This window comes from Psittacula echo (assembly GCF_963264785.1).
Source record: "Psittacula echo genome assembly, chromosome: 5".
Classification (NCBI taxonomy): Eukaryota; Metazoa; Chordata; class Aves; order Psittaciformes; family Psittacidae; genus Psittacula; species Psittacula echo.
Window position 1 is genome coordinate 29,251,162 of NC_137739.1, and position 14,098 is coordinate 29,265,259.

The 14,098-nt window shown below is 38.5% G+C and overlaps 1 protein-coding gene across 4 annotated transcripts in view; it reads left to right on the forward strand.

The window, feature by feature from the left end:
* The window catches only part of FAR1 (fatty acyl-CoA reductase 1), a 38,127-nt gene extending 30,872 nt beyond the window's left edge, over nt 1–7,255 (forward strand). For all 4 annotated transcript variants that reach the window (XM_080617441.1, XM_080617442.1, XM_080617443.1 and 1 more), the window contains 2 exons: nt 391–518; nt 4,230–7,255. In XM_080617441.1, coding sequence (XP_080473567.1) covers nt 391–518; nt 4,230–4,392 — 291 coding nt within the window. In that variant the 3' untranslated portion in view covers nt 4,393–7,255. The remainder of the gene's footprint in view (nt 1–390; nt 519–4,229) is intronic.
* Nucleotides 7,256–14,098: the final 6,843 nt, after the last annotated feature.

Genomic DNA, 14,098 nt, shown 5'->3' on the forward strand with positions numbered 1-14,098 from the left:
TGAACTTGGCAGAGAGCAGTCTTTGTTCTATAGCATATTAGAACTGTCTTGTTGCTTCAAAGGAAACAAGAATAGAAATAGTCATTTCTAGAGTGGAATTCCTTATAGACAAATGAAATGGGAAAGCAGTGCATTTTGAAGTACAGGGAAGAATATTACCACTGAGGAGGAAAAATAAGACATGAAGTAGTTGAAATTTGGAAGAGAATGTGCAAGAAGCTGGCGGTTGAGTCAGAAGTGGGATCTAAATCTTGTTATTAAGGAAATGATAACTCAAATTTGTCTTTGATGCAAGAAAGTTATCTGGTAAAAGCATTTTTTCCTTTAAATTACTATATATAACAACTGAATTTTTAGGCAGCTAACAGTGAAAGCTTTTATTTTATGCAGGTGTTTAATTTTGATGTTCGACAACTACATTGGGCAGAATACATGGAAAATTACTGCATGGGAACAAAGAAATATGTGCTTAATGAAGAAATGTCTGGCCTCCCCGCAGCTCGGAAACATTTGAATAAGTAAGTATAAATTTATATTTTTCTTCATTTATATTTTGTGTTTTCCAGCTCTTGTCAAGTCCTATTTTTCCATGTTACAACTTAATTGTTCTTTATAGCACCTGCTCAGGTCTTTCAGAATTTTTCTGTTCCAGTCCAGTGGCCTGAAGCATTTTCTGAAGCCAGATGTAATCTTTCTCGTTCTATTTGTCGCTCCCGAGTCGCTCTCAGTACTAACAGTTACAATATTAGCGTGATATTATGGTTGTAGCTCTGACTAGTGTATGCTGCAATCCAGATTTCTGATTTTATTGAAGTATCTTTTGGAAGTTACAAAGATACACAGTAACTCAAGGTCAGAATGATGGCTTGTTCAGTTAGGAAGGTTTAATAGAACAATGGTTACTTCTTCTGGGAATGAGATCTTTTGAAGCAAGCAAGTAAACAGTCATGGACTCTCCACCTCTGAGCTGAAAAATTTGATTTTGGTGCTCTAAGATGACTTCTCTTACCACTTTCTCTGTAGCTTTTAGTGTCCAGAGTTTTACTGGCTAAATTGTCCCTGTTTTATTTTTGGCTGATTTATGAAGATGGTCGTAGACATTTTACTTTTGCCTTATTAAAGAGACAAAAGTGATTATTCTTGTTGTGCAATATTACCTCACATCTGCTATCCTGATAGCACAGAGAGAAGTGGTCAAGGTCATTACTTGTGTCGTTCTTCTAAAGACAACTATTTGCAGTTGTAGACTGGCAGAGTTATTGAATGCCTTCTTTGTCTCAGTTGACTCTGCCGGAGGCAGTCCTGAAGAGCCCTGTACTCCTGAGACCTCAGATGAAGTCAGGTCACTGGAGCAGTTTGCCTTAGTTGACGAGGAATGGGTTAGGGACCAGTTGAGCAATCTGGACATCCATAAATCCATGGGTCCAGATGGGATGCACCTGCGGGTGCTGAGGGAACTGGCGGAAGTCATTGCTAGACCACTCTCCATCATCTTTACCAAGTCTTGGGAAACGGGAGAGGTGCCTGAGGACTGGAGGAAAGCAAATGTCACTCCAGTCTTCAAAAAGGGCAAGAAGGAGGACCCGGGTAACTATAGACCGGTCAGCCTCACCTCCATCCCTGGGAAACTGATGGAACACCTTATCCTTGATGCCATCTTAAGGCATGTCAAGGATTAAGAGGGTTATGAGGGGCAGTCAACATGACTTTACCAAGGGGAAGTCATGCTTGACCAACCTCATAGCCTTTTATGAGGAAATAACATTGTGGATGGATGATGGCAGAGTGGTGGATGTGGTCTACCTTGACTTCAGCAAAGCATTTGACACAGTCTCCCACAGCATCCTCATAGCTAAATTGAGGAAGTGTGGCCTGGATGATCAGGTAGTGAGATGGACTGCAAACTGGCTGAAGGAGAGAAGCCAGAGAGTTGTAGTCTATGGGGCGGAGTCCAGTTGGAGGCCTGTATCTAGTGGAGTGCCTCAAGGGTCAGTACTGGGACCAGTATTATTTAATATATTCATCAATGATTTAGATGAGGGAATTGAGTGTACTATCAGCAAGTTTGCTGATGACACTAAGCTGGGAGGAGTGGCTGACATGCCAGAAGGCTGTGCTGCCATCCAGCGAGACCTGGACAGGCTGGAGAGTTGGGCAGGGAGAAACTTGATGAAATGTAACAAGAGAAAGTGTAGAGTCCTGCATCTGGGCAGGAACAACCCCAGGTTCCAGTATAGGTTGAGGAATGACCTGTTAGAGAGTAGTGTAGGGGAGAGGGACCTGGGGGTCCTAGTGGACAGCAGGATGACCATGAGCCAACACTGTGCCCTTGTGGCCAAGAAGGCCAATGGCATCCTGGGGTGTATTAGAAGGGGGGTGGTCAGTAGGTCGAGAGAGGTCCTCCTTCCCCTCTACTTTGCCCTGGTGAGACCGCATCTGGAATATTGTGTCCAGTTCTGGGCCCCTCAGTTCAAGAAGGACAGGGACCTGCTGGAAAGAGTCCAGCGCAGGGCGACTAAGATGATTAAGGGAGTGGAGCATCTCCCTTATGAGGAAAGGCTGAGGGAGCTGGGTCTCTATAGTTTGGAGAAGAGGAGACTGCGGGGGGACCTTATTAGTGTATCTAAATATATAAAGGGGGAGTGTCATGAGGATGGAGCCAGGCTCTTCTCAATAGCAAACAATGATAAGACAAGGGGTAATGGGTATAAACTGGAACACAAGAGGTTCCACTTAAACTTGAGAAGAAACTTCTTCTCAGTGAGGGTGACAGAACACTGGAACGGGCTGCCCAGGGAGGTTGTGGAGTCTCCTTCTCTGGAGACATTCAAAACCCGCCTGGACACATTCCTGTGTAACCTTATCTAGGTGTTCCTGCTCTGGCAGGGGGATTGGACTAGATGATCTTTTGAGGTCCCTTCCAATCTCTTAACATACTGTGATACTGTGATATCATGCCAATCCAATTTCAAATACACTTTTGGAAGATGGTAGTCTTTGATAATGGTGGGAATAGCTGAGGGGGTGTCCCCTTCTGATTTTGCTTTCAGTTTATTCAGATGCTGTTAAAAAATGCACATGACTTCCAGTTTACATTCTCCATACAAAGAAGTGTACCAAAAATAACATGAGAAATAGCCTTGTATTTGAACAGTATCTGGTTGTCCTCAGTGCTCAGTTTATAAGTGGATTATTTTTGCAAGAGGTTTAGGTTCTAACCTATATCCACTCTGAGGTATTTGGTCTCTTCTGTTAGCATCTAGCTTTTAACTCTTAACTAGTTTGAACTTGAGTCCACTGCTTCAACATTAACCAAGATGTGGTAGCCTAGGGGATGGGACTTCTTTAGGAAGCTACTGGGTGAAATTTTTTCTCAAATAGAAAAGTGAGCTTTACTTTTGTAATACAGAAATTTAGACTGGTTTTTTTTCTACAGATAAGGTATGTAGATGAAGGTCTTGCTATAGTAACAGCCAGCCTACCTGTAAAACAAGGGCAGTGAGTATTTCCTTAAATAGAGCTGTCTCTAAAATAAAATGGTCATAATCTACTGAACCAATGAGATTGTTCTGAGAAATCTGAGTAAATTCTGGTTGCTCTTTGTCTTGAAGCTTCCATCTCTTCACATGGGATTATTACTAAAAGTCAGAGTTGCTGTGAAAGGACACTTGGTTTTTCCTAATCTTTTAAATATAGTTCCCTGAGAAGGAATGAGTTTTAAAATTGCAGGGAAGACTCTGGACTCTGTGGCTAGAAAATCCTATGATAATTCTGTGTGTTGTCAACGGCAGTTGGAGCTACTTCTACGTATATATCAAGTTTTATAATCTGCAGGGGAGGAGGGGATTTCATAGTGTTAAGTATTTCCTTGGTTTTGGGGTGAATGGCAGCCTTCTATAGCGAAGTTACTGTGTGTGTGACCTTGGCTTTAAGAGGCTTTATCAACCAGCTTTAAAGCAGAAATACCTGTAGTTAGCTACAGGGCTGGCTCTATTCATTAGTTATCATGTGTTTCACTTTTCAGCAGTGAAGTATGGAAAAACGTTCTCTGATCCTTCGCTTACTAGCCTACTTCGATCAGTTAATACCACTCATAGTATCTTTTGAGATGAATGGATGAACAAGTTAAATTCTCCATTAGAAGTTAATTTTTGAGAGATTTTTTTTTTTTGCTGTAAGTCTTGGTACCTTGGCTTTTAATTTTTTTTTTTTTTCTTTTTTTCTCTTAGGTTAAGAAATATACGCTATGGCTTCAATACAATTCTTGTGATCCTGATCTGGCGTATCTTTATTGCAAGATCACAAATGGCAAGAAATATCTGGTACTTTGTGGTTAGTCTGTGTTACAAGTTCCTCTCGTACTTCAGAGCCTCCAGTACTATGAGATACTGAAGAAGAGAATTTAGCATTAGGACATCTATGCATATGGTGGTCTAACTGCACAAAGCCTGTAACATGTAGTCATCTCACATTTTGTAAAAGCGTAATTTCATCTTACATTGGAGTGCAAAATATACGGTATGGTATATGTAATGTTAGTTATGTATCTTCCTGGAAACAGAAAATAAAATGGTCAAGTGCCAGGATGAATTGGCATTAGGCAGGCATTTAAATAACTTTAACTCTTTGACCTGGGGAAACATTTTAGACCGCTGACCAACGTAACTGTGCAATTTGGAACGTGTTTGTTTGAAATCTGCCTTAACATGATTTTTTTCTTTTTAAGTTTTACTCCACATTGAGCAAGATAAGTATTGTGACTTAGCTGTTAGTTGTTGTAAACCTGTTTATTTGAAATTGTTCTAAATTACAAAGGGGTTTGGAAGTTGCAAAATCATATAAATGATGGTAGATCTCCTGGGGGAAAAAAAAAAATCTGAGGACTTTTGTAATTTGCCTTTTTGCCACTTCTTCCCTTCTTATCAAAGTAGGGATGCAACAATGGTGCCTACTTTGCTTTAAAAAAAAAAAAAAAACAACCCAAAAAAAACCCCACCAAAAACCAAAACACTCAACCTTCCTTAATTACTGAAAGGCCTTTTGTGCAGTCTGGTTTTCAGAATACACTTGATGATTCAGTTCTATGCTTGAAACTGGCTGTGTCTAACTTACATTTATGTCAGCATGAGAAATTTGCTTCTCTGAAATCAGAATTGATCCTATCATAGAGTAGATAAAAGGAGACATAACCCCAGGGGGATGGGATACAGGAGGTGTAAGGGGGTGGGGGTTGGGGGATAAGACTGAAGTCAGTGACCATCCTTTTGGGTTTTGTTGGTTTTGGTTTTTTGGTGTTTTTTTGGTTTTTTTTTAATGATTCTTATTGGCAACACAGAGCCAGCATTTGATTGTTACACTTCTGACTTCAAAAGGTATTTGAAAGGAATTTATTATGCTTAGTTGCTATTTATATTACTGGTAATAGTAGTTGGACAAACTATAGGCTTTCATTGAAGTATACCTGCTTTTTAAATTCTAAGCAATATTAGCAAGTACTTCATGAATTAATAATTTTTTAAATCTTTGACCCATGAAATTTAATGTATGGAAAACACCAATGCATAAGCACACTTTCTTATCCCTGCCCCAATAAAAACTCATTTCACTGGGCATGCAGAGCAAGATGCACCTTGCTTCAAAATGAAACTTTTAACTGAAACTACTAGGTTTAATTATGAAGAAACCTGGTGGTTTTTTTCTGCATGTTACTTTGTTTCAGTAGGGAAAATAGTTAAAAAAAACTAGCAAGTTGTAAGAAAAGATTGAATCCTTGTTTAAGGCAATATATGACGATCCCTTTAAATTTTGATTGCACAGAATTCTGAGAATACTGTAATGTTCCTCTTAACTGACGCCCTGACCAGCACCCTTGCCCAGTGCTTGTTCATTAACATCAGTTTATACTGATACATATGTCTTGAATCTGCTTGGAGAAGCAAATAAAGACTTAATTACACAAGAGCTACATTGTACTTGCCCTTGGTAGTTTTGTGGTTTTGGGGTTTTTTTTGTCCTATTTGAATTATGTAAAGAATTTATTTTGCTATTCTTGTGAAAACTCTTACTTTAAAAAGAACACCTTTTGTGCAGATGTATATCTCTTTTTAGAAAGATAAATGGCTTCCTTGTTGAAGCTAAATATTCTGTAGTAAGTAGTTAAGTTGTAATTCCTTTTTAAAATTACTTGTGTATATATAAAAGTAGTGATGAAAACCCTGAGTGGTCTAGGACCACACCTTGTGTGAGAGACCTCTGACTGTGGCTGAAAATAAATTATGGCTTCTGTGATTGAAGATGTTATGCTTTAATGAATACCTTAGGTGTATTGCATTTTTAGTTGCCTGCCCAATTATCTTACTAGATCTGAAAGTATGCTTAAGCATTCCTGAATTGTAGACTCTTTTTTCCGGAGGTGCCTACTATCCAATGACACCCTTTGTCCCATGTTGGCATGTGGCTGAAGTTTGCAAAAGACAAATACATCATATTCCGAAAATGATTCTGTGAAGCAATTCATTTAAGAATTTTGGTTGTTTATTAAACATGATACTCTTAATGTTGATTTGTTAATACTGAGAACTATGAAGCCAATGAACTGATTCTGGTCCAAAACATGCTTAGAAGTCTATACTTTTGAATAAATAACGAAGAAAAGGATTGCTTTAAACATACGGATACTTAGCCTCTACTCTTTAAATGTTTGCCAATTTAAAAAAAACAATTTTTTCCCCTCCTTAGAGACCGTGGTTCTGTGCAGTATTGGTATCTTGCACAAATTCATCAGTCGTCCTATTCAACTAACAGTAGATTCAGTGTCACATTTATACATCAGTTTTGTCACTTCCCGTGGTCAGTCTGTGAAGTTCTGTCTGAAACTACTGGGATTTTTTCCATGTCGGAACCCTGTGCTCTTGCATTTCTTCGTACTATTTGCACATAATGGATGTTGATCAAAAATACATGGGAACTGTGTTTTGATACAGTAAGTTAGACTCTACTGACTAGCAAGTTACAGGAGATATTCCAGTTGGTTAAATAGGGGGAAGAGCAGTCTGAAACAACAGTATCTCTTAACAGTAATTGGTATTTAAATTTGGGACCAGGAAAAAAACATGTTTTCCTGTAATGTCTTTCTCTGCTGTAGGAACAAATGTTTGGAAACAAATGCTAAATCCGTGAGCTTTTATAAGACATAAACAGAAATATTGGGTGCCTTTGTTTGTAAACCAAAAATAAACAAATCCCTTGAAAGTGGTGTTAGTGTTTTGTATTTTTATGTGTTTTCAATCAGATTTCTGGCGAAAAAAATTGTGTAGTGTAAATACCATCTCAGTATACACGAATGTGCTCTTTGTGAAAGACACTGAAAATCAAGTTAATGACTGGTGCTGCATTTTGAAAAGCAAAACAGAAACCTTCACAATCACAGAACAAAAAACAAGCCCAACAAACAAAACCTTCACAATCTCAAGGTCCATGGAGTGATATCAAAACACATGCTTGGTCATGGTGACTTTCTTGTATGTCAGCTAGTTTACTCCTTGCTGTCATTGCCTATTCATTCCTAGCATTAGTTTCAAGTTTACTTAAATAGCTGGGTGCTTTTTTGTGTGGTTTAAAAGGGTACTGTGGATTTGCAGTTGCTCTTGGAATAATTTCAAAGAATTGCAAGCAGCTTTAAGCTATTGTTAGCATCTCTATTTTGTGGTGAGAGAGGAAAAGGTAGCATTCAGGTAGTGCATCACAGAAAGGGCTTGGTTTTGTTGTTTGTGGTTTTTTTGCTTGTTTCTTATTTTCATTTTTTTGTTGGTTTGGTTGTTTTTTTGTTTTTGTTGCTTTTTGCTTGTTTGGGGGACAGAAGGATGATTCTTTTTAACCATAACTTCTTGGAATCTTCAGATTGCTCCTCCTTTTATCAAGAGCATAGTGCTAGAGATCATGCATGATCTGTTAAGCTGTGGTTTGAGGTCTATCAGCTTTAAAGCATAAGTAGTCTTTTACTTGACTTTAAAGCTTAAACTACTAAGTTACAGATGTTTTGTTGGCCTCTTTAGTTGATTCAAAACCGGAAGTAAGGAACACGAAGAAGGCTTTAAGATGTTAAACATTTTGCGCTTTCTTCATAATACATTATTATGTTATAACCTGTTCAAAAACAAAGAACAGGTTTCTAGAAGTAACTTGGATCTGAGAAGTACCCTTCACAGAGCTGAGAAGTATAACTTTGTCATAGTATTTTTACATAGTTCACAATCTACTGAGCAGACTTTAAAACAGAAATGATGAACAGTCAACCCAGAATGGCTACTCTGGAGAAATGTAAGTAAATTGCTTTAAAGTATAGTCTTGCTGTTTGTCAGTCTTTTTTGTGCTGAAATATGTGCAATTTATTTTGTTAAGCCTGATGGCATTCACTGTATGAGTAAATCTCTAGGAACTGTAAAATAGTTTCAGTGAAGCTGAGACGAGATATTTGCTCTTGCTTTTAATGAGCTGTACCATCATAAATTTAGAGAACAAAAGTTGAATTATCTTGCTTATTATCACTTTAAATTCTAGGTTTTCTTGCTCTCTTCTAGAGTGTTCTTCAGAGCTTCTTCAGACAATGCTGTCCTGCTCTCTGTCTGCAGATGACTGCAAGTTAAAGATTACATAACGAAACTGTGAGCTGCTTTTCTTCTATCTCAAACTAAATTTAACCTTCCTTCCACTTTCAGGATATTTATAAATGCTTTCCTCCTTAATGTTATCTTAGTACTTTTCTTCACTGTAGAGTTGATGTTCATTTTTGCTTTCCCTGCTCTGCAACAAATGACTCACTATCGATAATCAGTAATTACGCAACTGTTCTGGAGACGGAACAGTGACAGCTTTGAGCAGCTTTTATTCTTATTATGAGAAGCAAGAGAAACCGTGACTAATTGGTGAAAGCAAAAAGTTCCAACACGTTAATGCACTGAATAAAATTGGAATGCTCGGAGCCATGGGCTCTAGGTAGGGTGAATGGGACTATTTTTATTCTTGATTCAGTTATATGCATTAACTACAAGTGTAGTGACTATTATCATAAACTTTAATTCCATTCTAATTGAATTGCTGTACCTTTTAGGATGGTAACTGTAGCCACTATCACTTCTGAAAAATTAATATCTTGTCATGAAGAAAGAAGGTGTCTTTTTTCTTTATGAGCATATGAAAAAACTAAGAATTTATGGTAAGAGTCTTTGAAATAAGAAAATTAAAACCACCACTTGGCTAAAACTTTCTGGGATGTAGAATGAACATTAAATCTGAAATAGCCCCTCTCTGAGGTGGCTGGAGTTTCTTCTACATCATTTGTGTGTGCCCCATCTCTATTGTAGAAACATCAATTCTGTCTACCACGGTGAGTGTGGAAAAGTAGTTGTAGTATTCATATTTTAATCAACATATATCTGATTTTACTATTTAATAGTGGCTAAGTACTGAAATATTTTCACTTTTATGTGTTATGTCAGCCTGGATCTTGATTCTAGACAGCATCATATGGTTGAATATCTTTATGAAACAAAATAGCTCATTCTGTCTGTGGTTCCTAATGGAATTACTCCAGAACTAGATGTCTAGGGGCACAAATTACATTTACTGCTTTACGCACTTCATTGGGGTTCAGGAATCTAAACTGAGGCTTGATTTCCTCTCTACGGTTTTCTCAGTATGATTCAGAATCATAAGGCAAATGCTTAAAATAAGCAGGGACTTCTCAAAAACAGTCACACTGTGGAGTGGGGAGAGAAAGACCTGTGGAAACGATAAGTAATGGTTAAAGTATAAGAGGAGGCTTAGTATTGTTAATATTTGTTTTTATCTTAGCATGTAGGCAGGATTGGGGCTGTATTGACACTGTATTGTGTCATGTGGCTCATGATCTGCATTGTATATAAAGCTTGTGGTCCAAAAAGATAAATGACAGGAACATTAAGTGAGCAAGTCTGTCATCCTGCACTTCTCACTTAATGTACTCTCCTAGGACAGTGCTTACTCAAAGATGCAGATTCAGTTTGGATCAGAACAGCAGTTAAAGAGAAGTTTGAAGTGTGCTTGACAGTATATGAAAGTTTATGGAGTCCAGGGAAGATGAGATTTTCTTTGCAATTTACATGATAGAAATCTCATGAGTTATTTACATGACATGAAGTGCAGCTGTGTCCCACAGACACACATTAATCACTCTCATGATTAGATTTCCATGAACAGACTTCAAAAAATTTCTTGTACTTCAAGGAGGTAACTAATGTTATACAAATTTCGTAGGCTTGAAAGAGAGGACTTGATAGAAACCGTAAGGCCTTAGCAGGAAGAATGGAAATTTCCTGATCAACTTGCTGTGCTGTAAGATTTCTTGCTTCATGTACCTTCAAGGACTCTTTATTTGATATGCTTAGCTTTCAGGTTGTACTTACTAGTGGAATCCTCCAGTTGTATGAAGTTACTTTTACTTTGTGAGACTAGTTGTTTTTTGCTTGCTTGTGCATTTCAAGTCCATCTTACCTTTCCTATTTCATAAAGGCTGTCCCAATTTAGGTCAGACACCTGCTATTTGTTTCATAAAGCAGACGGCAGATGCTTTCAAAATCTTGTGCCTAGTAACCAGGGTAAGAATTGGAGTCTACTTCATGCCAGAGCAGCACAATTCTGAAGCTGCTGAGCTTTCACTGAGTAACTGTGAATTAACAGCATAGGCTGTTGTGACTGTTAATGCGACTTTCAAGCCTGCCAATGAGAGGGCTGTCTTCCAACTGCAACATTGGAGGATGCATAAATGGATTTTCCCCTGGCATTCTGTTTGCTGGCAGAGCACTTGTCTATAATCACCTACTTAACCAAATCTAATGAAGCCTCATCATAATCACCCCTTTCCTCTGTATCATGTTGCAAGAGCAGTGCTCTCTTTTGTATTTAGGTCTTAGGTTTAATCTCCCCTTGCTGAAGGGACTTTTTTTTTTTCTTTTTTTAATTGAAGACCAGAGCTCTGGATTTAGCTATCACTATGATTTAACTATGATTCAGTAAGTTCTGGTATTTTTGGAGTATTTTATGGCAGGTTAGTTTGCACTGAGCAAACAGACTTAACTGTTGGCTCCTTTGTTTGCCTCCTCCACCTGGGTGCTACCATTGGTTCCCCTGCTCTTGCCACCCACTCAGCTCACTATAGTTAGAGCTAAGCCTCTTGAGATGAAAAGATTGTACACTTTTGGTTGTAAACAGTTTGTTAATGCCAGGCACTGTAGGTATCAGGGAAATGGCTGCTTTGCTTTTTAAGAATACTATTATTCTGATTCTTGGAAGCAAATGAAAGGCTTCTAATTCTTCTGTAACAATATGTTACCAGTCTAATATTGCACTTGAAAAATTTCTTGGTGAGCAGAGCATGTCTTGCTATTCTTCAATCCGTATGTGTGGTTTTAAGCCACAACCAATCTTTCCTTGTCTGTGACAGCCATGGTTTTCCTCTGTTAAATATTTGATCTGGAAAGAAAAACATGCAAGGTAACTTCCACTCTTTGTGACTCTAATTTAAAACCAAGTTACCTATTTTTAACAGGAATGTCTTGCACTTAGCCTGGTAAGTCACCTGCTGGATGAATTAGCTGCTTCTGTGCTGGTTTCTGCATTTCATTTGGTTTCTGCATTTCAGAGCAATACAAGAGTTCAAAAACCATGAAATGTGACTTGAAATTCCACAGAACATTGGGTGGATGAAGATATTTTAGGGACTTAGACTCCAATGGTACTCTGTGAAAGGTTTCCTTGTAGCAGTCCTCTGATTAGATGTTGGGTGACATTGTTATATCAGTCTCCAGTATTAATGTTGAGGAAAGTACTGATATGAGTTAACTAATATTTCTTACCAGTGGTTTATGCCTGAATTAATGAGCTAAAGTATTTTTAATAGACTTGATAGAACAGTATGGGGAAAACTCAGAGCCACAGAATATAGGAGCAGTAAAGCTTGGGCTAATACCTGTCAAATAACCTTGCTTCTCATTAGCATTTGTTGCCTACAAAAGTTACAGTAAAGTTATAAGACGAGAAAGTAAGTGCAAAAAATCAGCCAGTTCTTGCTTCTTGGCACTTCTTTTTTTTCTTTCTTTTAGAATTAAATGCGATCTTGTCACTTTAGTCAGTCTGTTGGAAACTCTTGAGTTTTGTGCTGCTTGTTTGTCTTCTGTTGAAATGTCATGAGTTATTATCCTGGATGCCAGCAGTAATGAGTGTAGCTGGTGTAGAAGTTGAATAGGGAATCTGGAAACAGATGCTCCCTTCACTCATTGTAGCTTTAGAGGTGCTTGGCATGCAGATTTGGTAATAGAACTTTTAATGTCAGGCACCTTTAAAGCATGAAATCTGCTTACAGATCATCTTTTAATTCCTTTTCCCACCTATGAAATGCTTGATAGCCCCTCTTTTAAGATCCCCCTCTCAGAAACCCAGGTGGGACAGCTTAGAACAGGTAGTTATTAGCATGTGGTGCTGCAAAAAGGCACAGGTGTTGCACAAACTGCCTGGGGCTTTGGAGTAGAAAAACAAGCTCATTTGGGCCTCGAGTGATCATGCAACCACTTAGCTTGTAAGCTGGGAGCACCTGGTGTTGTCTAGTTTGTTTCCAGTTCCTCTTATGGGACTTCGAGGGTTGATGCTGCTGCATTTTCTGGAGCACTCTTACAGAAGTTTTTGCCTGTTCTCTTCAGCAGCAGCAGCAGCTGTAGGATTCGTTAGGAAGCTGGTCACAGATGGAGATGGACACAGACTTCAGGTAAGAGAAAATGGCAAATGAGCAGTTTCCATAAGGAGAGAACGAGGAAGGCTCAGAGGTTCCTCTAAATAGTTGCTTGTTTGAACTGACCCACAATGAACCTGCTGTTCTACTTGTTCATTTTTTCTGCATTATCATTGTGCCCTTCCGTGCTGGCTTGTAAACACTTGCTTCCAGAGAGGCTGCTTGCTTCTTCTGTTTCACTGTGTTTAATTAAAGCATTTGTCCTCAACTGCCAGCCATTTGCAGCCATAGTTCGTTTGGTTGCAGGCAGCGATTCTTCTTGTTTCTATTTGAGAATATATAGTTACCAAGGGTTCAAATAGGTTTCACAGCCTCTGGGTTTGTAGAATTTCTTGAATGTCCTACCAAGTATGTGGCAAATAGCTTCCTTTGTGTAATGCTGTAGGTCTTCTCAGTACTTAAGTAGCCTTAGCCTGGATAGTTCTGGAGGCTAGTGCAAATTCGTAGAGCTCACCAGGGTAACATCAATGTGGTTTCATGTGCACACAGTCAGCACTCCAACTTGTAAAGTAAAAAAGTTATTTTTATTTATTGCTGGCTGTATGAAAGAGTACCGTATGGTCAGAGGAGAAGACATGAAGCTAGTCTGGATACAGTATTATTTGAGGTTCTTGGAGACTGCTGACTGATGCTGTGTTTTAGAATTAAATGCTGTTAAGCTTGTGTGTATTGGTGAGCTTGTAAAGGAGGCTCTTTAAGTATGCACTGATGATAGATACTAAAATATAATAGATTTGACAAGCTTGTAATTTGTCAGGAGGCACCAGAACTGGAGTGTGAGTTGTCAACAGTGTCCCTGCATAGATGTGGGAGATGGAAAGAAACATTTCACCCTTATTGCAGAAATTACTTTTTAAAATACATCTAAAACCTTCTGCCCTGCTAGGTTTTGAAGTCAAGCAGTACATGTGCATAAAAGAAATGGGAAAGTTGTGAAAAGTGTCAAATTTCATGTAACTGGATTAACTTAATCTTGCATAGCTTGTAGTATTTGCACCTGTCTGAAAGAGAAATGAAAAATGAAAGGTAAAACAGAAGGTGGATGATGAATCACTGCACTGAAAATCTTTGTACTGTTGCCCTTTAGGGTGGTGAATTTGCTGTAGGATGATATCCCTTGGGCTGTTCAATTCTGTTCTGCCAAAATGAAGTATCTGAGAAAAGATAAAAGGTACAAAGGCTGTAACTGAAGTGTTGGTTGTATGGCAGGTTTTGAACAGCAGACTCCTAACCACTGCCTGGGATGTCTTGGAGATAACTACATTAAATATGTGTGAT